Source organism: Prionailurus viverrinus, chromosome E2 (genome assembly GCF_022837055.1).
Source record: "Prionailurus viverrinus isolate Anna chromosome E2, UM_Priviv_1.0, whole genome shotgun sequence".
Lineage (NCBI taxonomy): Eukaryota > Metazoa > Chordata > Mammalia > Carnivora > Felidae > Prionailurus > Prionailurus viverrinus.
In genome coordinates, this window is record NC_062575.1 from 56,985,048 (window position 1) to 57,008,924 (window position 23,877).

A 23,877-nucleotide genomic window follows, 5' to 3' on the forward strand; every position below is an offset into this window, starting at 1 on the left:
CCCTGTACATGAGAAGTTGTTTCTGTCTTGCTACGTTCCACACTCTATCTTATAAAACTTGACTGATTATGTGACTGCCAGGGATCTCCATGCATTGGACTTAGTTGAAGTTCATTGAGTTTTTTGGGCGTGTAGGTTCTCTTTGATAAATTTGGGAAGTTTTCAGCTCCTTTCTTCAATTATTCTTTCTGCCCTTCCTTCTAGAACTCCTATTACGTTTATAGGAGTATTAGTTATAGTGTCCCAAAGGTTTCTTGGCCTCTGGCCATTTTTCTTCTTTTATTCCCTTTTATTCAGCTTTATTCCCCTCTCTCCTCCTCACACTTGACAATTTCAGTTAACCTCTGTTTAAGTTCACTAATTCTTTACTCTTTTTATCCATCTGCTGATGAACCCTCTAGTGAATTTTCAATTCTGGTGTTTATACTTTAACTCCAGCATTTCTATTCCATCCTTTTGCTATAATTTCTATCTCTTTACTGATATTTTCTATTTGTTGAAACATTGTTCTACTTCTTTAGTTCTCTTCCACGTTTTCCTTTAGCTGAGGATGGTCAAGACGGTTGATTTAAAATCTTTATTTACTAAGTGGAATGTCTGTGCCTCCTCAGAAAGACCATTATCAACCTGGTAATCATGCTTAAAAGATGTACAATCTTAAAACATCCTTAGAAGTCTGTAGTGAAGTCGGCCTGCTCAGAAGCAGCCACCGTGGCATTCTTTGAAACAGTAAGGAGTTGTAAAGGACCCATGTTATCTTCATTTAGAGAATGCTCCCATGAGGATCTAAAAAAGCAGTAATCTCTTGCTGACTTTCATGAAAACGACTTCAAGTCATATGGCATGTAAAGATATCAATTTGCAGAATAAAATAGGATTATACACTTACAGAAGAATATATTCTAAACTCATGCTACAACATATAAACGCACGTTTGGAAAATATGTACGAAAGAGAACATCAGTTCTTGCTGAAGAAAATCAGTGATGGTGGAAGATATGACAGGGAAGAACATGTTTTACTTCTTAGTTTCAAAAATGTATTAGTGTGTAGAACTGAACTGCAAAAATCTGTACTACTGAAGTTTAATACATACACACAAAAATAATAAAAAGAATTTAATATTATGTAAAATTAAAACTGAGCACCATCCTCTGTGATGAAAGTTCTGCTCCTATGTCTGGCTAAATTATACACATTTTTCTCTAAAAGATGTGCAACGTGTGAGAGTTCCTAAAAGAACACCATGGTCTTTATGAGATGGATGTGCTACCAATAATTTATAAAACATTTACTATTATGGGGGAAATAGGTTCTAGAATCACTTATACTTACCTAAATAAGTTACGAAAGTTTACGACGGAGGGCAGCCACCAAGGGGCAAAATCACCCGAGATTCGTTAGGGAAATATTGTAAGGGGATACCGAGCAACTTGTTACATCACCGGCAGGAAATTACTTTCCATCTGACCCCAATCTACTAGTGTACTTTGATCACAAACTCCACTTGCCCCCAATACCCTCTGCTTCCTACACACACAAGTTAATGATTCCCGTCTGATGGCTTTCTCCATGTTCACATGTGTAAAATCTTCTTTTCTTCATGTTCCCAACGTATGTAGTATCTTGAGAGCTCAATAAATACAAGATGAAACCCATGTTGGGGGCTGTTGTCTTCTCCCAGGCAGTACCCTCTCTCGTATCCCATCTGCATCTGCTCTCTTGCTGGGCAAGAGAGAACTCCAGGCTCCTAGTCTTCGCCAGATGGTGACCGCGACAGGATAGAGGTCGACATGATAAAAGCAGAGGTGACAGACGTCCACGTGATAGAAGGCGACGAGAAGCCAACATGATTAGAAGAAAAGCCAGTGTGACTAAGAAGTGGATGTGTCAGCAGGAGACGTGGCTAAAAAGGCAATGTGGGAGAACCCATTGTGGCTAAGGGCCGACGAGACTGGAAGGCGACATGGCTACGAAGCCAACATTACTCAAGGATGCGGAAAGCTGTGTAACAACTAGAGCTCCAAAAATAGAAAAATGCATGGGACTACAATCTCTCCTGATGAGGTAAGAGAAACCGAACTTATGGGGATTCACTGCCACTGAACTTTTGAGAGAATTATTATGGGAGACTCTCTATCCCTAGAACAGAAAAAACACATTCATATAGCACTCCTTAAATCATTAATGACTATCCAGCAACACTGTCTTGGGTCTCCTAAGCAAGGAACCTTTCACTTAGACCCTTGGGAATGAATAGGTAAAACACTAAAGGCATGACATATGGAAGGCGCCAATGTTCTGCCTGAGTTATTCTTACATGATCTATTGTTCTGACAGACACTCTCCCCTTATGTGCGGATGATGTTTATGAACATATAGACGCACTCAAAGTAAATAAAAACTTTTTCCATGGAACCCAAACTTCCTTATTGTCAGCCAGCCCCTTCAGCATCCCTACATCCTGAGAATGCCAACTATACCATTTGTCAATGGGAAATATCTGACCTGTCAAAGGAACAAAAGATTCCCTCTGAAGACATCCTCACTCCTTTGCAACTACCTATTAAGAATGCCCTTACTATGTTTACAAACACCACGGGAAAACTCACAAGACATCTCGCCCTTGGAAAACTCGAAAGAACTGGGAGCATATATTATACACTACACCGGGGTCTACCCAAAATTCATCCATATTATGACCTATAGAAACCTTTCCCAATCTTTAAACATGGTCTCTGATATGTCAACGAGCCAAGATCATCCACTTCAGATTTCCTCAGCAGTGTTTCAGGTAAAAATTAACCATGGGGAACAAACTGTCTTAGGGGGACCCGAATGTAAGTTTGTTGGTTTGAAATGCACCTGTTAATCAAAGGTCAAATAAGCTCATGTTACAACTTAAATTGGAAACTTGGTCTCACAGGTTTCATGAGTCATTGTTACACTAGCTTCCAAAGGCTTTAGTAACTCGAAAAGTTTTCCGTGCATGATAAATTGGGATTGAATTTGTTGGGACATCTAGGCCTTTTCTAAATAGGATGGGATGCTAAATCACTGATTACTAAGTAAAGCTTATCTGCTTTCAGCTTCTTATTGCAGGGAAAGTGAGGATATTGGGGTCTGATGGTAAACACACTTGGTGCATTACAACTTTCTGAGTATTTTACTAACAAATTTTCAAAGATTTAAATTGTAAATGAAGTCTTTTTGACTGATTAGGCTTCTGAAGAAAGTTAAATTACTCTGGAAGCACTGTCAAACAAATAATAATCCTTAGGTTACATTTGAGTAAGGCTACACATATTATAGAGATTATACGCAATTCCTAGTTTTAATATTTTTTGGCATAAGGTCATCACTTGATATTCTGATAATTGAAGTGTTATGTGCCACAGAAGTAACTGAATTTCCTTCTCACCTGCATTAGATCTTTTAATCACGTCCATTTTTGTGTCTTTTTTGTCATAGTTTTGTGACTCCTGTTGGAAGACTTACTCACCGCTATCACTTCCAGTAGACAGATAATCCTTTATGCTCAAGGAGGCTGTTTCCCCTGCACTGTCTTTCCTTTTCCTAACTCTGCTATACCTACCCCAACTTACCAATGTTGCCCCTAGGGATGGACTCTCTATGACCCTATTCAGCAAGAAGAAGTTACAGAAGAGAAGACCATCCACCCTCAGCAACCTTCAAGATTTTAAGAGTCAAAACTTTCACAGGGAACAATATGGAACAAAGGAAGAAGGAAATGGCAGATAAAATTAAAATTCCCGGGGCGCCTGGGTGGCGCAGTCGGTTAAGCGTCCGACTTCAGCCAGGTCACGATCTCGCGGTCCGTGAGTTCGAGCCCCGCGTCGGGCTCTGGGCTGATGGCTCAGAGCCTGGAGCCTGTTTCCGATTCTGTGTCTCCCTCTCTCTCTGCCCCTCCCCCGTTCATGCTCTGTCTCTCTCTGTCACAAAAATAAATAAACGTTAAAAAAAAAAAAAAGTTAAAAAAAAAATAAAAAAAAATTAAAATTCCCTACAATCCACAAGGACAAGCAGTTGTAGAATGAGCACATTAAAAAATAGGTTAAAAACAACAAAAAAGGCAGAATTGCCCATGGTTATCTACATTATAAGCTCAACTTCTCCTCGATCACACTATGATCACTCTTACGTTTTCAAATCTTGACCCTCAAGGACTAACGCAGCTAAGCTCCATTTTCCTAAATTCCATAAACCCTCTCACCTATGGTGCCAGTTCAAACTTCTCACTTGGGTCTGAGAATATGCTTGTATTCTTTCAGATTCTGGACCTCTGGGGATTCCCTCTTGGTAGGTGAAGCCGTATTATAGCATGGGGGAGACCCCCAGAACACCTTCTCATCAACCGGGACTTCCAGAGAATGACTCAGAATGAACCACCACCGCTCCATTTTCAGGATGGAAGAAACCACTTCACTGTTCCTCATCCTGAAGTCGCTCCACAAATGCAATTCCTAGCTCCTCATATAACATGAGGGAAGCCTAAACGCCTGTCAAACCAGGCCCACTTCCTCTTACAACGCAGTGGTATTGCCTACACACCTGATCTGCATCTGATGGCAATGATCTCCACCACTGGTATTAAGCAGGCAAAGGCGTTTCATAGGCCTCTTAATCATGGGGATCCAAGCCATAGTAAGCGTTATAGCCTCTGCTACCATTTCTCGAATTAGTCTTCAGCACACTATGAAACTGCACATGTAACTTAACCCAGTTATGGTCAACCTTATCAAAGAGCTAATAAGCCAAACTTCTACAAACAAATAATGGCACGCCTAAAAGCCCTTATGGCTGCCATCCAATTTATAGGAAAAGGACAAAAGGTGCTAATCCTCTATTGTAATTCTGTGAAGTGGAATACTTATATGATGTCTCCTTTTATGCCATTGCAGAATCACTCTTCAAACCTTGAGACAGCAAAATATGGATCAGGTAGCCATCATGACTGTCCTCACACGCAAACTTAAGATGAAAAAAAACAAACGGGGAGCCAGGGGGAAATAGGTTCAAGAATCCCTTAGACTTCCACAAACAGGTTACAAAGCTTAGGGCAGAAAGCTGCCACCACGGGACAAAAGCACCCAAGGTAAAGTCATTAGCTAGAGAAAAGCTTAGGGCGAAAATCTCCCACCATGGGGCGAACGTGCCCGAAGTTAGCTAGCGAGATATTGTAATGGGATCACGAGTAACTTCTTACAGCACCTGCAGGAAATTCCTTTCCATCTGACCCCAATCTACTAATGTACTTTGGTCACACACTCCACTTGCCTCCAGACCCTCTGCTTCCTACACACACAAATTAATGATTCCTGTCTGATGGTTTTCTCCATGTTCATGTGTGTAAGATCTTGTTTTCTTCACGTGTACCTCGTAATATCTTGTGAGGTCAATAAATACTGAGACAATACCCCTGTTGGGGGACCCTGTCTCCTTGCGGACATCACCCTTTCTCGTATTCCATTCTGCATCTGCTCTCTTCTGGACAAGAGAGAACTCCAGTCTCATCGTCTGTGACACTGTTTGACATGTAAGTTGGTTCTACATTTGAAAACCAATTGTGTTAATAAACCAAGACACCCTCTCTACTTCTCATTCCTACTTTCAACTTTGTATTCTATTCCAAAGTATTAATATCGTGGAGTCAGAAGCACAATGAGTCCCTGGTTTAACATCAAAATGCATTTGTAAAACCGGATGAAGTAAATTTCCATCACTCTTATTTTCCAGGGTTCCTCAGGTACTTTTGCACGTTAATACCTGACTTACATACATAATCTCTTTAATCCTGGTTTATATGAGCTGAAAAAGGATCCAGGAGGGATCTCTGAAGAATCCTTCCTGAAGAGACCAAAGAGCTAACTCCCTATCTCCAGTCCTAGCCTGTGTAGAACAACATTCCCAGGATGACCTCCTAACAGGTGCCTCTTCCTAAGTTCCACGTCACTTGGTCACAGTTAAGATGAAATATGCATGGAGAGGAGGGGAGACTGGGAGAAAGCCCTGGGTGTGAGTAAACAACTCAGGCAGGACACCTCACAGACAGACAAGATTAACAAGTCCAAAGTGACATTTTAGGAAGAAAAATCAACAAAAAATGGGATTTTACCTGGAAAAGAGCCATTCCTTCTTTTTTCCCCCTTCTTCTGGTCTTCTTTCTCAAGTAAGGTTATACTGTGTGACAAAAAGGATGTTGTTTAATTTGCAGAATCAACACAACCCATCCTCTGCCACAATATACATATGGGGAGAAACTTGCCATGGGAAAAAGGCCTTTGCTGCCCACTGCAACAGGAGGGATGCAGAGACAATAAGGTCCTATGTGGAGGCCAACAAGTGCATTTTTTACCCACTTCTTCACGAAGGCCTCCCCTACCGCTCAAACTTACACACTCCACTGCAACTGCATTGTCTTGTCTACCTGGCACTTGGCCAAAGGGAATGGGCTCCTTCAAGTTCTTGGCTCCTCCCTAGGTAGCCCGCATCCAAGGAATGGATGATGCAGGACACAGAAACCTGTCCATGCCATCAATATGGACCAACTCTTAAGGGCCACCCAGCTCCAGAGCTCCCTGGAAGCCGTACTGAGAAGTTTAGATCTTTGTCCTGATGCTGACGGGAAGCCTGTTAGAGGGTTTAATGTCAAAAGATGACACAATCAAATTTTTAAGATTTAGCCAGGATACACAGAGAGGGTGGAGGTGACAGAGGCACGTCCCTGTCTCTGAGCTATGCTCCTACTTCTTTCCCAGTGGCTTTCGATATTTTTGGAACTGGGTCACATTGTGAACTCCCATTATAACTGCACACTCTCTCCCAGAACACTACCAAAGACGCACCTAGTTTTGAAAATCATTTCACGCATCTTATTAACTCAGGTTCAGAATTCTTGGTCTATTGTCTCCTGTTACAGGTGGGTCCATCGGGGGTTACAGGGGGAGTGAATTTGCCAAGTTACCCTGAAGAAGTCTCAGTTGAATGAGCAGAACTGGGTGTAAGAAATCTCTGAAAAGGTGGCCTAGACAGGTTGAAGTAGAAAGGGCTTGTCCTAATTCCAGATTACCTTTCATGTTCCTGAAGGAGAGAAGCTTCTCTTTTATGGGTTTAAGCAAGCCCAAGCATTTAATTCCTCTTTTCCAGAAAAGCTATATGAAATTACAAATAGTTACTGGTCCTGGAAAACATGAAAAAGGGTCACCTGTGGGCACGAGGTCTGAACACTCTCTGTATTATGAACGGATGAGCTCTGCTGGAACCAAGTTCCACATCAATCAAGACCACCCTTCAACATCTGTACAGAGAAGACAGAGGGGACCTGAGGCGATCATCTACTTAGCTGGAGAACTCACCTCAAAGCTTGATAATTTATAAACTGCTTTAACGCAAGAAGAGAACTGCTGAATTATTAAATTAGCACACTAAACTAGGTTTTGAGTGTTAAAAGGTTACCAGCATCCTTAACGGATGTGTAATGAAATACCATCAAGTTGTTTAAGAGACATCAAAGAATCCTTGCAACATATGGTAGAGTAGAAAGCATAGAAAACTCATACTCTGAACAATAAAATTACAAGAGAAAATAATTTGGAAATTGAAAAGCTCTCCAGTGGAATCTGAGATTAACGTCAAAACAAGTGTGAGGATACATCAAATTCAGAAAAGAATGCCGTGAGCCACGAAAAAACGGGGAGAGACAAACAGTATTGTTAATAATGGCCATCGTAAAAGCACCATGTGGTTACAGAAAGTCCCCTTTAACTGACAGTTCTAATCCCCCTGGATGAGTAGGGGTTGCCAATGGCATTATCTTCTGATGCAATGCTTAGAAAGTGCAGATGCCTCAAACACCAGGTTTCACAACTCTCGATCTCTTCTCCACAACTGAAACAATTCACCAAATGTTGGATTAACGAGGTCATAAAACTTCAAGTCGGTACTTCACAACTTAATATCCTCGGTTCTTCACTAGGGTTTGGGTCCTGTGCCTTGTCTGTGACCCCTACGCGTTTTTTCTCCGTATAAGTCTGTGTCCTTGTTTCTCTTCAGTGCTTTTGTCCATTTCCGTTTCCCTCCGTCGCTATTCCTCCTCCAACAGACAGTTTCACCCTATTCTGCGGCAGCCTGTTTCAATCCCCGACGGATTTTCTCCCCACACTTTCTGATGACCCTCTAACTCCGCAGATTTCTGCGTCCTTCCCCGCCAGCTCCGTCCACACCCTGACGGACGGCCACCCTGCGGCCAACGGCCTGCACCCACCTCCCTAGTGACGACTGTGCCCGACGCAGTATGGGGTTGGGGGCACGGGGGACACTCGGCAGTCACAGAAAGGTTCTGAGCAGGAAAGTGACCGGCAAGGATATCGAGGTCTGCAAGGGCCACAGGCAGAACGGCTTGGCCCGAACCTGCCTCGGAGCGATTTTAACCGAAAACGACCACAGACCCCCCGGGACCCGCCCCGAGAGAAAGGACTCGGAACGTCTTAGAGCCAGGCCGCGAGAGATGAAAGGGAGAAGACGGTTCAAGAATTTTACCTTACCAGGCGACCCCGGAACCTGGGGTGGAGCCGGGCACTGAGCAGCGCAACCGCCGGTGCGAACCAGAAAAATGGAGACTCACCCAACCCACAGCGCACGTTGCCCTGCTGGATCAGCTTCCGGGGCTGCAGAAAATGGCGCACGCGCGTGCGTCGCGGGGCGGTGCCGGGGCGTGTCCAGGACACATCCGGTGGGGCGGGTCCAGCGCACCACTCTCCTCCTAGCGTCTGCGGGTCTGTTTTCTCTTCCGGCCGCCCGGTTTCGGGTTCCGCTTTTGGATTCCGTCCGATCCCGCTGGTGTCGTTTCGAGCCAGGCTGGGTGCAACCTCAGGGAAGGGTGGGCCGCTTCTATTGGGAGCGGCGGTATTTCACAAGTTGCGCCCGGTGCCCGGGGAAGCAATTTTTGGAGGGCGGGGCGGGTTGGGGTGAGAGAAAAGTCTTTAGAGAGCGGTGGACATGCGCTCTAGGGGGGAGGCGGAGCAGTGTGGGGACCTGGCGCCCGGGGTCCTCGTGGGTCGACTGAGACCCGCATAGTGACAGCTCCTTGTTTAATGAAGTAAAAGCCGGGGTGGTCAGTGTCGGTGATGGACGCTAGAATGCGACACGCACAACTGTTCTGGGGGGCGGGGGGCGCCTGTGTGGCTCAGTAGGTTAAGCCTGACTTTGGTTCTGGTCCTGATCTCCCTATGGTGGGTTGGAGCCTCCCATCGGGCTCTGTGCTGACACCTCAGAGCTTGGAGCCTGCTTTGGATTCTGTCTCCTTCTCTCTCTGCCCCTACCTCGCTCGCACTCTCTCTCTTTCAAAACTAAAATAAACATTAAAAGAAATAAACACTGTCCTGTGGGAATTGTGCTGTTCGGTATTAACTCGTCATCAGACTTTTCACTCAACTGTCACTTCTCGCCATCCCTTGCACTGCACTCCAGGCTTTCCCCGCCGGGCCTTGGGCTGTGGGACGGAGCGCTGGCACGTTGCTTTAAAGGAATAAAAGTTTCTGCGTCAATGGGTGTTGATTAAGGTCTCTCTCTTAAATTTGATATTCAACTCCACACCTTTCCAGATGAATTACAAATCCAAATGTCTTTGAGACCTACCAGTGGGACCTGTATGTACTTAAGCCCTTAACTGCCAAATGTCATTGCAATTTTAATTAAACAAAGTGTTTGTTCTCAGGTATTTTAGAAGTCTATTTTTTTCTTGAAAATTAGAGTTTTAAAAATTTATTTATTTTGAGAGAGAGCACGGGAGGGAATGCAAGCGGGAAGGGGCAGAGAGATAGATCTAGAATCCCAAGCAGGCTCTGAGCAGAGCCCTCTGTACGCCGCCGCTCACCCCATGTCTGGACTGGATATCGCAAACCCTGAGATATGACCTCAGCCGATACGAAGAGTCCCTGGCTCAGTCAACTGAGACACCCAGGTACCCAGAAAATTAGATATTTTAACTGATCCTTTTGTTTCCTGTTTCTGATTGCTTGGTGTCAAGGGCAGATAAGGAAGCTTCTAAAAGGTGGACTCCTGGGGCGACTGGGTGGCTCAGTCGGTTAAGCGTCCGACTTCAGCTCAGGTCACGATCTCACATTCCGTGAGTTCGAGCCCCGCGTCGGGCTCTGGGCTGATGGCTCAGAGCCTGGAGCCTGCTTCCAGTTCTGTGTCTCCCTCTCTCTCTGCCCCTCCCCCGTTCATGCTCTGTCTCTCTCTGTCTCAAAAATAAATAAACGTTAAAAAAAAAAGGTGGAATCCTTCAGAGAGATTAACTTTTCCTAGTACTGATGAAATTCTGGTTTTGAAGTATTTCCACAAACAGGTGATAAGGATTTCTGTTCTGTACGTAAATGGTGCAAGCAAACTCTACCACTAGTGTTTCACGTTTTCAGCAGCGTCATATACACTCTTAATAATTTTTAATAGGAAATGTGCCAGTTAATAGCTCCTCTTGTGTTTCCTGTGGAAGTTCTGAAGGTGGTGCTGGCTGCATTTGCTTTTCACATCCTCTCTATTATGTGACTGCCCCTTCCAGGGCTTAAATCTCTGCGAGGAGTGAATTAAAAAGTAACTACACGTTGTCTAACAGTTTACAACAGTTTATAGGTATCTTGTCATTTTAGACAGTTGTGTATTCCTGTTGTGTATTCCTTCTGCAGCGTGCAGAGACGATCCTGGACACAATAAGGTCAGGGCTCCAGAGAACAAAAGGGCTGACTGTTAAGAAAAAACAAAACAAAACATGGAGTGATTAGAGCACAGGGGTTCAGCTCCCACCAACTGGGATTTTCAGAAAGAGCCAAATGACATGAAAAGGTGGACGAGGGAGCTTAAAAAGACACAAAGGTGCTTACCAAGGCAAGGATGCCTTGGGTAGACCTCACCTCTGGGGAAATTCTGGAGATGTTGTTCCTGTAAATGTGCTGGACCCACTGCTTGTATCTTAAAAGCTTGAAAACTAGGGAGATACTGCCCCAGGGCATGAATTCCCAAATGTCTGACAGGAGGGAAGGTTAAAAGTGGTGATTGTGTGATCTTGGTATTCAGCACCCCCAGTCATGTTTCTATGTGATGTTTTCACGGTTCAGTCACAGGAAGATTGAAAGTGGTATTTACCACCAAGTTATGATTGGGCAGCTGACTGTTAGAGAGGCACGCAGAGCCTCTATTTTAAGTTCTATCATCTTGGAGTTCCTGGGGCCAATCGTGATGTCCTGGAAGACACTCAAGAAGCAGGTGCTGCCAATGGATACACCACTGGCCACTCGGAACATACAAAACAAGTTACATCAAAACTCAACAAAGATGTTTTTCAAGCCAAAAGTGTTGCTGAGCAACTTTTTTAATGAAGATGAGCCAGAGGTTGGCTATAGTCAGGTGCTTGAGAAGCAGGTCTTAGGAAGGTATTTAATCATTTTTAATTATTTTTTACTGTATAGACTTCTCTTTTGTTTGACCTTTATCCCGCTCTAGGATGTGAAGAATAAGAACACTTATTGTCATTTTGATAGGAATTCCCATTTCCCACATACCAAGCATTAATATTATCCCCACTTTAGTTTTTGCTGGTTATTAACTTTTCTTATGCACTTTGGCATACATTTAACTTTTTAACTTCACTGATATAATAGTCTGTTTATAAATAACATCTCATAAGTATAACTATACTCATTTTGGGTTTTTTGTTTTGTTTAGACTTTTTGGGCTATTCTTATTGTTTAGTATTCTGTAACATTTTTGCAATCACATTATTAGTTCGAAAAACTAACTGATCATATCTATATCAGGATCAAATTAAATTTATAAATTAGCTAAAGGAGAATTGATAATATTGAGATTTTCTTTTATAATATTGAGACTTTATATTATTGAGATTTTATAAAATTGAGATATTCTACCCAAGAACATGATGTAAATTTACATTCATTTATTTCTCCTTTCACATATTTCAGGAATGTTTTAGTTTTTTCCCAATATAGGCTTTACACATTTTTGTTAGATTCATTCCTGGTAGTTTCTTTCATTTTACTTTTCTAAAGCTATTTAGTTGTTTATTTGAGAGATAGAGATGGGGGGGGGGAGAGAGAGAGAGAGAGAGAGAGAGAGAATGAATCCCAAGTGATTTCTATGCTCAGCACAGACCAAGACACAAGGCTTGATCCCATAACCCTGGGATCACAATATGAGCTGAAATCAAGAGTCGTACTCGTAACCGACTGAGCCCCCCATGTGTCCCTATTTTATGTTATACTTTTGTAATTGCAGACCCTCCTACTAAAACCCATAAATGATTCTTTGTTGTACATAATCTATTGTACAAATAATATGTACAGCAGCACCTAGGTGGTTCAGTTGGTGGAGCCTGCCACTCTTGACCTTAGGATCATGACCTGAACCTCATCTTGGGTATAGAGATTACTTAAAAATAAAATCTTGTTTTTAAATATAATTTACTGCCAAATTGGTTTCCATACAACGCTCAGTGCTCGTCCCAACTTAAAAATAAAATCTTCAAAATAATACCCCATGTACAAAAGGCTATGGTTTTGTATATCAGTATCAAAACCTATTAGCCTACTGAATTATTTTTCAAAGTGGATTTTCTATGAGGTCCTTTCTGTTTCCAGAGGTATACTTGTATCGTCTGCAAACATAGTTCTACATCTAATTCCTCTACCATTTTAAATGGCCCTGGCTAAACCTACAACACAATGACAAATGAATAGAACAGGTGATCATGTACTTTTTCTACTGGGGTTTTCTGGCCTCAGTGGAATATCTCTAGCGCTTCCCTATGACCAAAATGAAGACTTTGTCAAGTTGAGAAAGATCCTAAAGAATTCCCTAATATCAAGTGTTTTAACATTCTTATATGATGAATTCTTCCAAATAATGGTTTTGTAACTACGAGTAAGATTTCCTGACTTCTCTTCATAAATATGATGAAGTATATTAATGAACTTCCTAAAGGTGAATCATTTTTGTATTTGAGACACAAATTGCTTTCCTCATCATATTTTCATATAGTTTCAGGAGTTTTGGCTATTTTATTTTACATGGTACCATCTGTATGAAGAGGTGACATTTTTCTGTGGTATTCGTTCTCGTACATACTTTATGATGTTTCAGTATCAGAATTTTATGTCATGTATAAAGATAATTTGGATATTTTACTTCCTCTTTAATGCTCGTGAATTGAGTAGGCAGCATTAGCTTATATGCTATTTAAAAGAATGCAAGAATCTGGCTGCTAATCTGATCCAGGTGCTTTTTATTTATGAGGGATACTGATAGACGTCTTCCTCTTCTCTATGGATTTTGATCTGTTTAGATTCCCTCTTACTGAGGTCAATTTTGGCAAAATGTATTTTGCTAGTAAATGTCCATTTTATGTAGGCTTTCTGGTTAACTTGTTTTGAGTTGGGGAAATGGGACAAGTAATTTTTAATGTCACTTATTGACCTCATGTCCTTTATTTCCCTTCATTGAAAATTTAAAATGCATTGCAGATATTGAAAATTTTAAAACTAGAAAATCCTTCTTGGGTCATATGGAGGATTCTTTCTCTCTGCCCATAAGTTAAATGGTGGTGGTACTTGGGTCTGAAGACTAACAAAGAATTAGACAGGAATAAAAAAAATTCTCAGGGAGGCACAGAATCCAATGAGGCTGGTCTTTAATGGCTCAGACCTCAGCATTTCCTCCTTGCATGTGAGACCCTGTCTGCTTCCAGAAATAATGGAAAAGGAAGAGTCTCTCTCAAACACTCCAACGGTCCCTTTGGACCTGCTCACTACAAACTTCTAATAGATCCTGGTAATTAGAGTTTTTCAGAACCATTCTCAGTTCCCCAAGTGTTGAACTATCATTGTCACTACAGCTGATATAATGATGGCAATTCTTTGGGGAGGTGAAGTCACAGAATCACTAACCTCTATCTCAGGGTTTGGCTCCCTCCCTCCCACACATGCTTTGCCTGCTACTTTACACCCAGCTTCCAGTCCTGGCAGCAGGAAGGAGTCTGTGAGAATCTTCTAGTTTAGTGTGAGAGCACAGTCTCTAAGGTTGGGAGATGCAGCAGGAATCTGGGTAGGTGAGAATGTCAGGGGAAGAATCTTCCGGCACAGGCTGAGCTTGTGAGAGAGACTGCTCAATCAGTGCATGACTGCTGCTAATGTAATTTACCAAAATCCTCATTGAAGGGGTGCTTTGTGTTTGATCCAAGTGCTGTCAGAGGCTGAATTTTAAGCTGCTTCAAGATTATAATTTCAGGGGGGGCACCTGGGTAGCTAAGTCATTTAAGCATCCAACTCTTGATCTCACCTCAGGTCTTGATCTCAAGGTCACGACTTCAAGCCCCACACTGAGCATGGACAGCCTACTTAAAAACATAGATTATACTTTCAGATTTAATCTGCTTTTCAATACAGTGAGCAAGAGTCACAGAGACATTTTCAGGAGCAATACTGTGAGCACTGTAAGGGCATGTGCATGTGATAATGAGAATGATGGAACTAACTGAAATACTTGATTCACAGCAGAAACAGCATGTCTAACAGGAATTGCTGAAATTTATTCTTCTGTAATTTGAGTGTGATGTGCTTAATGGAGACAGTAAATGTGTCTCTACTGAAAAATCTCTGTGGACTCTCGATCTGTGAGACAATCTTCTTTCCAAAAATTAGGAAAGGTCCTTTAAGAAAAAGTTAACGTCAAAAAAAGAAAGAAAAAAGAAATGAAAACGTCAGTATAGAAGGTTTTAAAGAGTAAAATATTAAGGACTATATTTTTAAAATGTAATTTAATTTTAAAATAATAATTTAAAAATATAATCTCATCAAGAAAAAAAGCAATTTTAAGCTATGTTTCTACTGGTGAAAATCATTTCAATAGTATTCCCAGCTCACCACTCACCTCTCTTGCTTTTCAATTCATTAAATGCTCAAGATTTCAAGTCTTCAAATTCCATTTTGCATGTTTATATAGAATTTTAATAGCTTTTCCAACTCAAATATCAATTTAATTTTCAATTTGTTTATTCTAAAATAACAAATATACAGTTATGTGATCTTTAAATAGGATTAATTTATTTTCTGCCCTAACATGTTTTATCACTATGTGATGTTTCATGTCCCGTATGTTAGCACACAGTGCAGTTCCACACAATAATATCTGTTATGGATGCCATTATCCTTTTGGTCCAAGAAAAAAATGAAGTGAGTTCTGCTGTCATCCTAACATTGTCTATATTAAATAAATCAGACTGGCTCATATAAAGTTATTCAGTGCATGTATAATTTATTAAGACCTTTGAATCTTCACTCCTTAGTTATATTACTCACAAAGAATACTTAAACAAAAATGGGAAATGATCACACCATGTTAAGTAAAATAAATTTAAAATATGAGAAGGTGTGTGTGTGTGTGTGTGTGTGTGTGTGTGTGTGTGTACCCATGATGAGGTTCCTGGCGGTGTATAGTACAGTAGGATGCATTCTTGTCATGGCAACTAGGCTACCAAGGTTCAAATCCTGATTCTACTGCTAGTTACATGAGTCACTTAACTTCCCATGGTTAAATTCTCCTTGTCTATAGAATGAGAGTAATGTTAGTTCCTAACTCATAAGGTTAGGGAAGTTCCATGTCAATTCTCAGGGGAAAGAAAAGGTAAGTGATTTTATTTTCCAGGAAAATGCAGCCTGTAACTCATATTTTCATGCAGAACCTTCTGCCTGTGCATTTGAATACTGAGTTTTGGACAATAACAGAATGGCCTCGGTGGATTTGAATATAGCAGTGATCTTCCTATCCCACATTGTCATCGGAATCCTGGGCAATTTCTGACTCTTCTATCATTAGATGTCCCTTAGCTTCAGGTAATGCAAGCCAAGATCCACCAATTTCATTCTCAGGCACCTGATCGTAGCCAACTCCTTGCACATTCTCTCTAGAGGAATCCCAGAGACCATAGCACCTCTAGGGCTGAAACATTTCACCAATTATTATGGATGCTACATTCTCTTATATGTTCACAAAGTGTTCAGAGGTATCTCCATTTGTTCCACCTGCCCCTTGTGTGTCTTCGAGGCCATCACGATCAGCCCTGGGAACTCTAGATGGGCAGAGCTTAAAGTGAAAGCTCCAAAGTACATTGGTCCCTCCAGTATCCTGTCAGGGTGTTCCACATGTTGATAAATTTTTTTTTTTCCTATTTATATGGCTGTAAATGGAACAACAAAACTATTACCAAAAAAAGTAGATTGGGATATTGTTCTGACTTATAGTGTACTGACAAGATCACAGGCTCATTATATGCAGCAATGACATCTTTCCATGGCATTTTGTGTTTGAGACTCATGACCTTAGCCAGCAAGTCCCCCATTTTGAAGTTCTGTGAGGGAATTCCATGGTTTTTCTCCTTCACAGTCACAAGCAGAGGGTCTAAGGCATCCATAGGAACAATCTCTCCTCCAGACCCACCCTTGAGACCATGAGACCAGAGCCATCCAAAGCATCTTTGTCTTGGTGACTACCTTTGTATTGTCTTATGCCGTTTTGCCCATCATTTATGATTAAGTGGCTCTCGAATTCTAGTTGGTGGCTGGTGAATGTCACTGTACTAATCATTGCATGTTTTCCAATTATTAGCCCTTTTTCTCTCATGCACCATGACCCCAACATATTCAGGCTGTACTGTGTCTGCTGTGGAAGAAATACATAATTACCTCATCTCATCAGGGAAATATGAATTGTCTTCACGTGTTCAGACATGGATGCACGGAGATCTCAAAAACGTTAAGAAAATTATGAGTAGTTTCTTCGAGAGACATGGCTGAATGAGACAGACTGACACCCAGCCTAATATTAAAGAGCATGGTACATGAAATCTTCTTGAATTAATATGTGTGTACTTATATAGTTTTATTTTTATTGATAAACATGGAGAAATCAAGATTCTATAACAGGTTTTACTTATTGTTGGCTTTGGGGGTTATGTTGTGAATATTATGCCTCGTATCTAAGAGATATTGGGGATGTTTGAAATATGATCACGTTTGTGGAGCAAGATGAGTGCTTTAATTAAAATATTTTCTGGTCAACATTTGAACACTAAACTGCAGAGAACAAAAAGGAACACAGGAATAGGTGTCAGCTGAATTTTACAAAGGGTGCAGATGGGTGGCAGCCAGTAAACACATTGGGTATGTGGGAAAAAGACTGAATGTACTTTTGAGATGTTTAGAAGGTAGAATCTTCTGTGTTAAATCTTGACACCAGTTGGGTGTGTTGGTGAGAAAGAGACACAAGCAAGCAAGATGGTCTTCCACTTTTCTGTCTTGAGGATACAAGACATTACAGAGGACCCTTTCATCAAGCATGGTGCAGGAGGCAAGTAGCAATTTGCAGGTGGAGTATATGAACATATTTTGTCTAACAAGGGGCAGTATCACTTTTGAAATCATCAAAAAAACAATGTAGACGCCGTTGAAAGGAAAAAAAAATGATGTAACTCAAACATAGAACTATTTTAGGGCGACCTGGTTGGCTCAGTAGTAGAGCATGTGCCTCTTAATCTCCAGATAATGACTTTGAGTCCCATATTGGGTGTAGAGATTACTTAAAAATAAACATTTCTTAAATGAAATATGTTAGGGGAGCCTGACTTGCTCAGTCCATTGAGCATCTGGCTTCAGCTTGGGTCATGAACTCGCAGGTCGTGAGTTCCAACACAGAACTTCAAAATGGGGTACTGGACACCTCTGAAAGACCAACTACATGATTGGATGGAAACGCTCAGCAGCCCAACCTCTGGGAAGAGAAAGGAAGCTGGCTGGGGATTGGGTTCAGTCATACGGCCAATGATTTACTCAACCAAGTCTAGGTAGTGAAGCCCTGATTAAACACCTGGAGAAGCTCCTGGGAGCTTCTTGGTGGGGAACAAAAGCTACTGTATGGGCAGTCCTCCTCCCAAACCTTACTCTGGATGTCTTCATCTGGCTCTTTACTGCTATCCTTTACAATAAGATGTGAAATGACAAAGCTAAAACAATTTAGTAACAAGTTTGCTGTAATTTATTCCAGGGAAGACAACCCTTGATTTGGGGGAGGACAGAGCCTCTCATACAGTGAATGGAGTGCTCTTCCTGAGGGATTTGGGGCAAGATTGAGTTTTAGAAGAGGCAGTACAGAAACAGGGCATGACTGGCCAAGAGATTGGGGATTTCCTTACAAGACCTGCTGTTTTCCAGGGTAAGGTCCACTAGCTGAAGCTGAGTTGGAGGATTGTGATTGGTGTATGTTAGGTTTCCTTCTGATGTTTCACATAAGAGCAGGCTGACTTAGGTTTAGGTTTGTGATGTGGGTGGGCCACTGGCACGGCCTCCATTTTTGTGGGTCCCAAAATACGAGTTAACTTTATCAAGGATTACCATACAGATAGCACTTTCCAAGTTCTGTGAGTCTTCCCAGCAAATATTGAAGCAGAGAGGCTTGGAGGAAGCCTTAAATTTGTAGTTGGCTGGAGATGCACAGGTATGGGAATGCCTGACTTGTAACTGGTGTCTGAAGTGGGGGCAGTGCCGGGAAGGACCTTGATCTTAACTTGTGGGGTCTCTACTAACACCAGATAAAAGTCAGAATTATATTGAATTGCATGACACCCAGTTGGTACCAGAGATTTGGTGACAGGCTGCAGGAGCTCTTTCAGGTTTGGCTATTATGTCCCTTTGATATGTACATTTTTTTTTTTTAATTACTTCCTTACTCTTAACATTCTGTCACTTCAAGATCCTCTAGGCTCCTCTTGTATTTTCCCTGCTCCTGCCATAGAATCAGCCATAACTCCAAGGAGTCTTTTTCTTAGAGAATCATTAGAGACCAAGATGTGGGTGCTGAGTGTTCTCCTTGCTACTGGGGTGTCATTGCTCTTAGACTCTGAGTAGACCGCCCTGGGAATTACCTGTCCTCACACAGATCTATAGTTTTCTCTTTGCCATTTTATTTACTTATCTACAGCTACTTCTGTGCTCATAGTGATGCCCCTGACTCGGATCCTGTATTTCAGAGTTCATTTTAGCCTTTCTTCTTGCTTTTCTGTACCTGTCTGTATTTACCAAGCACTATGGCAACATATGCCTTTGAAGAGTTTTGTGTCTATTCCTCCAGACTCCCATGCTCTCTGCACACGAACTATAATCCTCTCCCTCTGGCCTCATTTGGACCCTGCTCTATCACTCTGATAGGTTACCCTGAAACCTATCAACTCTGCCCCGTTCGCCTGGACTTGCAGTGGCAATGCTCACAGTAGTTTAAGATACTGCATGTGGCAAATATCGTTAGGGGTTGTTGCAGGGATGGAAGAAGTAAAAAACATGGAAAGTGCTCCCCATTTTTAGGCATCCAAGGTCAGAAGATTCCTGAATTCTTCCATCATGTGAGAATATTGTCAAGACACGCATGTGCATACAGACTGTTTGAATGTAATTACATACACGGGACTGGGAATGTGGGAGTATGGGCAAGTGCGTGTAAACGTGTGTGCTTGTATTTCATGAGTGAGTGCATGAGCGTGCGTTTGCTATGGAGTGTATGTGAGTGTGAGGGTATATGGCTGTGCATTTGAGTGTTATGTTGCCCACATGCATGTGTTTGCATCTATATGTAATATTTATGTATGAGTGTGTGTGTTTGTGCACACATCATGGTCCTAGTCTGTGACTTGGATATGGGGAGTATTTGATTATGTATTTGTGTGTAGTGAAAACCAAAGGGATTAATTAGGATTCTCATGTCATTCTGGTGAATGTAACTCTTTATGATTAGGAAATAGATTTCATTATCCCATCATATTACTTGCTCTTGAAATTACTTTGATCTTAATATAGCCTTTCTATTTTTTTTTTTTTTTTTTTCAACGTTTATTTATTTTTTGGGACAGAGAGAGACAGAGCATGAATGGGGGAGGGGCAGAGAGAGAGGGAGACACAGAATCGGAAACAGGCTCCAGGCTCTGAGGCATCAGCCCAGAGCCTGACGCGGGGCTTGAACTCACGGAGCGCGAGATCGTGACCTGGCTGAAGTCGGACGCTTAACCGACTGCGCCACCCAGGCGCCCCTAGCCTTTCTATTTTTTATAGCGTTTATCTTTTGTACAGGATTTTATTTTGTGTTCTTAATTTGTGAAGTGAATTTCTCATAGGATATATTGTGTTGCCTGTCTTTAAAAAATCCAATGGCCAGGGATGGCTGGTTGACACACATGGTTATTGGTATAAGACTCTGCATTTCTTTCAAGTCATAATCTCATGGCTCTTGAAATGGAGCCCCATGTTGGGCCTATGCTGACATCACAGAGCCTCCTTGAGTGTCTCTCTCCTTCTCTCTCAAAATAAATAAAACTGAAAAAAAAATCCAGTGACAATTTTTGCTTTTCAATAGGGCCTTTAGACAATTCCCTTTTACAGATAAATACAGATAAATTGTTTTGCTCCTGCTTTTATAAAGTCTCCTTTCCTCTATTCCCTCTGTCTTCTTTGAAATAACTGATTTTTACAGATGATTTAAATCCTTTTCTTTGGCTCACTGGTGTTAGCTCTTCGTTTTGTTTGCTCTTCCTTTTGTTTGCAATGGGGGTTATCCTATACAGCTGACCACAGTACCTTCAAAGAGTTTATACATCTTCATATAGATCATCCAACCTTTCCTTTCCACAAAGACTTCCATTTCTCCACTCCTGCCCTGTGCTACCATTAGTATAGGTTTCTTTTACATATGCTATACACATAAACACTAGACTGTTAGTTTCTTTAATGAGGCTTAAAAATAGGGAAGACAGTTTTTATTTACCATATAGTTACTATTACTATATAGCACTCTTAATTCCTTTGGGTAGATCAGGGGTCTGCCACCTACAGAACATGAGCCAAATGCAACTTATTGTCTGTTTTTAAGTGAAGTGTAACTGGAATGCAGGCACACTCATATTTAGGTGTTTTTGACTCAATAAGGACATACTGGAAGAGTGGTAACAGAAACAGTGTGCCCTGCAAAGAATAAAATATTTACTATATATTCCTTACATAAATGTTTGCTGACCTTGCACATAGTCCCATTCTCATCACATCTGATTTAGTATAAAACTGGAATATGAAACATACTGAAGTCAATTTTATAGCCAAAATATTAGGCAATGCTGACAGGATTGGTCTCAACTGGAAGAATAAAACCAGGAATAACTGGGAGTTACTAGGTCTTGAATTAGTGAGGAAAACATGAATATGTTTTATGCGATATTGTTACTATTCAATTTGTAAGTACAGTATTTATTATATGTAAAAAATGTTTTTGATGATATTGACATTGAAGATATAACTGGGGCATAAAAGACCCAACTAGTATTACTTGGTACACACTCGTAAGTGGAAGAAGCAATATACCCTTGTCTGGGTATAAGCGTAGACAACAGGATAAGTATGTATCTTAACAACTCCTGGGATCAATTCCCTATACAGTTTTCACAAACGGTATTTAGCAACTTTCCATTAACTCATTACTCCACCCCATGGCTGTGTTCTCTTGGTAGGGGTAAGGCTGCCATAAAGAAATAGGTCTGTGTATGCTCCAAACAGGTCATGGTTTGGATCTATCACATATACTCTTTAGCCTTCTGGGGAGTTTTGTTATTAAAATTTTTAAAATTTTAACTACAAGGAGTCCATAATTTTAAATATCTCAAGTAGAAACTTGGCCTCACATTTCACCAAGCCACACGCCAATTGTAGATTTTCCCAATCCACTATAAACATGTTCCCATGTGGGCAATTTTCTGCCTCTTTCCTCCACCCCCTTGCCCTTCCTCATTGGTATTTGCATGATACACTTTCAGTGGTTCTACTCAAAGATGACCTCATCATGTGGACATTGCCTGAAAACATTGTTTAAATTAGGAAACCCTGTGATCTATCATTGTACATGCACATGTTTATGATACTTACCACTATCATATTTCATCCTTATAGACTCAACTTTATAGAATATAAGTTACTTGAAGACAGGAAGTTTTGTTTCCTGCTAATATCAGTGATTAGGCTAGTTCCTGACTGGTAGAATGAGCAAATGAATTTTATCTGTGGAAAGTAAAAAGTTACTATAGTGCATAAGGTCAGAGACTAAGTTCACATGCTCAACTTTCTACCCTAGCATTCTGAACATTCGTCATAAATTCTCAAGCTGTATTTTGTTTGGTTAACATTTTGAGTTTTAGACAGCACGTGCCAAACAGCTATAACCCATCTGGGAATGAGGATACCTCTTGTAGCTCTTCTACACTATAAAATGTCAAATTCAGGATTCTCTCAAATGCTCCATTCTACTCTCAATACAAATATTAATCTTATGGGTCACATAAGACAGTTCTTATTTGTGAGTGACAGACCTCCTGGAATCAGTGGCTGAAACAACAAGGTGGTTTATCATTTTCACATAACAGGAAGCCCAGAGATGCAGGTTGGGATGGGCCACCTCCTTTAGCACTCAGCACTCTCTCTCCTTACAGCAGGATGGCTGCTGTATGACCAAGAAAAATGAATAAAGGGCTCTTGGGTGGCTGAATCACTTAAGCCTCTGACATTGGCTCAAGTCATGATCTAGTGGGTCAAAACTTTGAGTCCAACATCAGGCTCTGTGCTGACAGCTCAGAGTCTGGAGCCTGCTTTGGATTCTGTGTCTCGTTCTTCTCTGTCCTTCCCCTGCTCGCAATATGTCTCTCAAAAATAAATAAAAACATAAAAAAAATAATAACACAATTTTAAAAGGGTATTAGGGGGGCAGTTGGGTGGCTCAGTCAGGTGGCTCTGGCCAACATCCCAGAGTTGTGGGATCGAGATCTGTGTACACTCTGCACCAAGCGTGTAGCCTGCTTAAGATTCTCTCCCTTTCCCTCTGCCCCTGGCCCCCACTTGTGTGCACTCTCTTCCTAAAATTAATTTAATAAATTAATTAAAATCAGGATATTGGGGAATTTTCAAATTTCATATTCACACCTAAACAACAGAAGGTAAAAGAAAAAGATGGTAAAGAAAACATTTGGAGACCAAATTTAAATATACCCCACAATAATATTAAATGAAAAAGTAGTCAAGGATAACAGGATGACAGATTTAATCACTAGACTTTTTCTTTATCCTGTATGTATAATATTGCACACAACCCATCACCAGTGTCCTAGGTGTTCCAAATGAGTCAAAATTTATTAGTCCTTACTGTTTTCTGAGTTACAGATGTCTTTCCTTTGAAATTTATTAATTTAACTTACCTGAATATAACACTAATTTGCAAAGTTTCAATACAGATATTCTGATTCTAGGACCTTTTTAAAAAGTTTTTTAAAGTTCAGTTATTTTTCCACTCAGTGTGGAGCCCAATACAGGGCGTGATCCCTTGAACTGTGAGACCAAGACCTGAGCCAAAATCAAGAGTTGGAAGCCTCACTGACTGAGCTGACCTGGCAATTCCTTGATTCTAGTACCTTGGGAGAAAAACTGAAGCACTGATTTTGAGATTCCATTCGTTGCTTTCTCCCTTAAAGTGACAGATCTACAAAAGGCTTGGAGTTGGAAAATATTCTCTCGGTTTTGAATATTATTTTAATATTAGACTATAACTTAATAGAAAAAGAACCATGACATCATACAAGTCTAAAAATGTCTTCAGTAATTGCTCTAAACAGTTATTTCACAGCCATTTTCCATAATCAACTGTGTGGTGGGGCTATGTGTGCATCAGGAAAAAGGAACTAGTAGTTAGCCTGAGGAAGATTGTGGTCTTTCCCAA

General features: G+C 41.1%; 1 protein-coding gene and 1 pseudogene across 6 annotated transcripts in view; one reads left to right on the plus strand and one right to left on the minus strand.

The window, feature by feature from the left end:
* The window catches only part of LOC125153756 (zinc finger protein 665-like), a 47,283-nt gene that overhangs the window by 12,461 nt on the left and 10,945 nt on the right, over positions 1-23,877 (minus strand). For 2 of the 6 annotated variants that reach the window (XM_047837250.1, XM_047837245.1), the window contains exons 1-2: positions 8,565-9,236; positions 6,137-6,201 (exon numbers count right to left, since the gene is read on the minus strand). In XM_047837250.1, the coding sequence (XP_047693206.1) occupies positions 6,137-6,151 (15 nt within the window). In that variant the 5' untranslated portion in view covers positions 6,152-6,201; positions 8,565-9,236. Of the gene's footprint in view, positions 1-6,136; positions 6,202-8,559; positions 9,237-23,877 lie in introns of those variants that run through there. The other 4 variants (XM_047837249.1, XM_047837246.1, XM_047837248.1 and 1 more) reach the window with 3 other exon arrangements.
* On the plus strand, positions 15,696-16,768 carry LOC125152604 (vomeronasal type-1 receptor 2-like; annotated as a pseudogene).